Source organism: Egretta garzetta, unplaced genomic scaffold, assembly GCF_000687185.1.
Source record: "Egretta garzetta isolate BGI_Z169 unplaced genomic scaffold, ASM68718v1 scaffold1245, whole genome shotgun sequence".
Taxonomy (NCBI): domain Eukaryota; kingdom Metazoa; phylum Chordata; class Aves; order Pelecaniformes; family Ardeidae; genus Egretta; species Egretta garzetta.
Window position 1 is genome coordinate 2,005 of NW_009259624.1, and position 516 is coordinate 2,520.

A 516-nucleotide genomic window follows, 5' to 3' on the forward strand; every position below is an offset into this window, starting at 1 on the left:
ACAGGGTGAGGGGAGGATGGGGACCGTAGCCCTCTCCTGCTGCTGTTTGGAGGCAGCGTGCCCTTGCGGGGCTCCAGGCACCACAGGACACCTCTCTGCTCTCTCCCTAGGTCACGCTCGGTCCACCGGGTCCAAAGGTAGGTTTGTCACCCCCCGAGGACATGCAGAGCCCAGCTCTGGCAGGGAGGTGGCCACACAGACCCTTGGCTGTGCCCGGAGCAGCCCTGCCTGGGAGCTGCGAGCCGCGCTGTGGGCACACGTGTGGCCATGGGGACACCCATTCCCCACCTCGTCACCCGCACCTCCTCTCTCCTGCAGGGCGGGAAGGGCGAGCGCGGCCTGCCCGGCACTGCCGGCGGCAAGGGGGAGAAAGGCGACCGCGTGAGTGTCCCCAACTGCGTCCCCAGCAGGGACCCCCCTGCCCTGGGGGTGCTCCTGGCGGGGGTCCCTGGCACACAGGGGTCCCGCTGCCCTGGGGAGCGCTCCTGCCCCCCATGGCCCCCCGTCCTCAGCCAG

The 516-nt window shown here is 70.7% G+C and overlaps 1 protein-coding gene across 1 annotated transcript in view; it reads left to right on the forward strand.

Annotated features, from left to right (window-relative positions):
• Positions 1-110: 110 nt before the first annotated feature.
• LOC104125974 (collagen alpha-1(XVI) chain) overlaps positions 111-516 on the forward strand; it is a gene marked incomplete at its 5' end in the record, with an annotated part of 25,891 nt that continues 25,485 nt past the window's right edge. Inside the window, 2 exons of the mRNA XM_035893963.1 lie at positions 111-137; positions 319-444. Coding sequence (XP_035749856.1) covers positions 111-137; positions 319-444 — 153 coding nt within the window. The remainder of the gene's footprint in view (positions 138-318; positions 445-516) is intronic.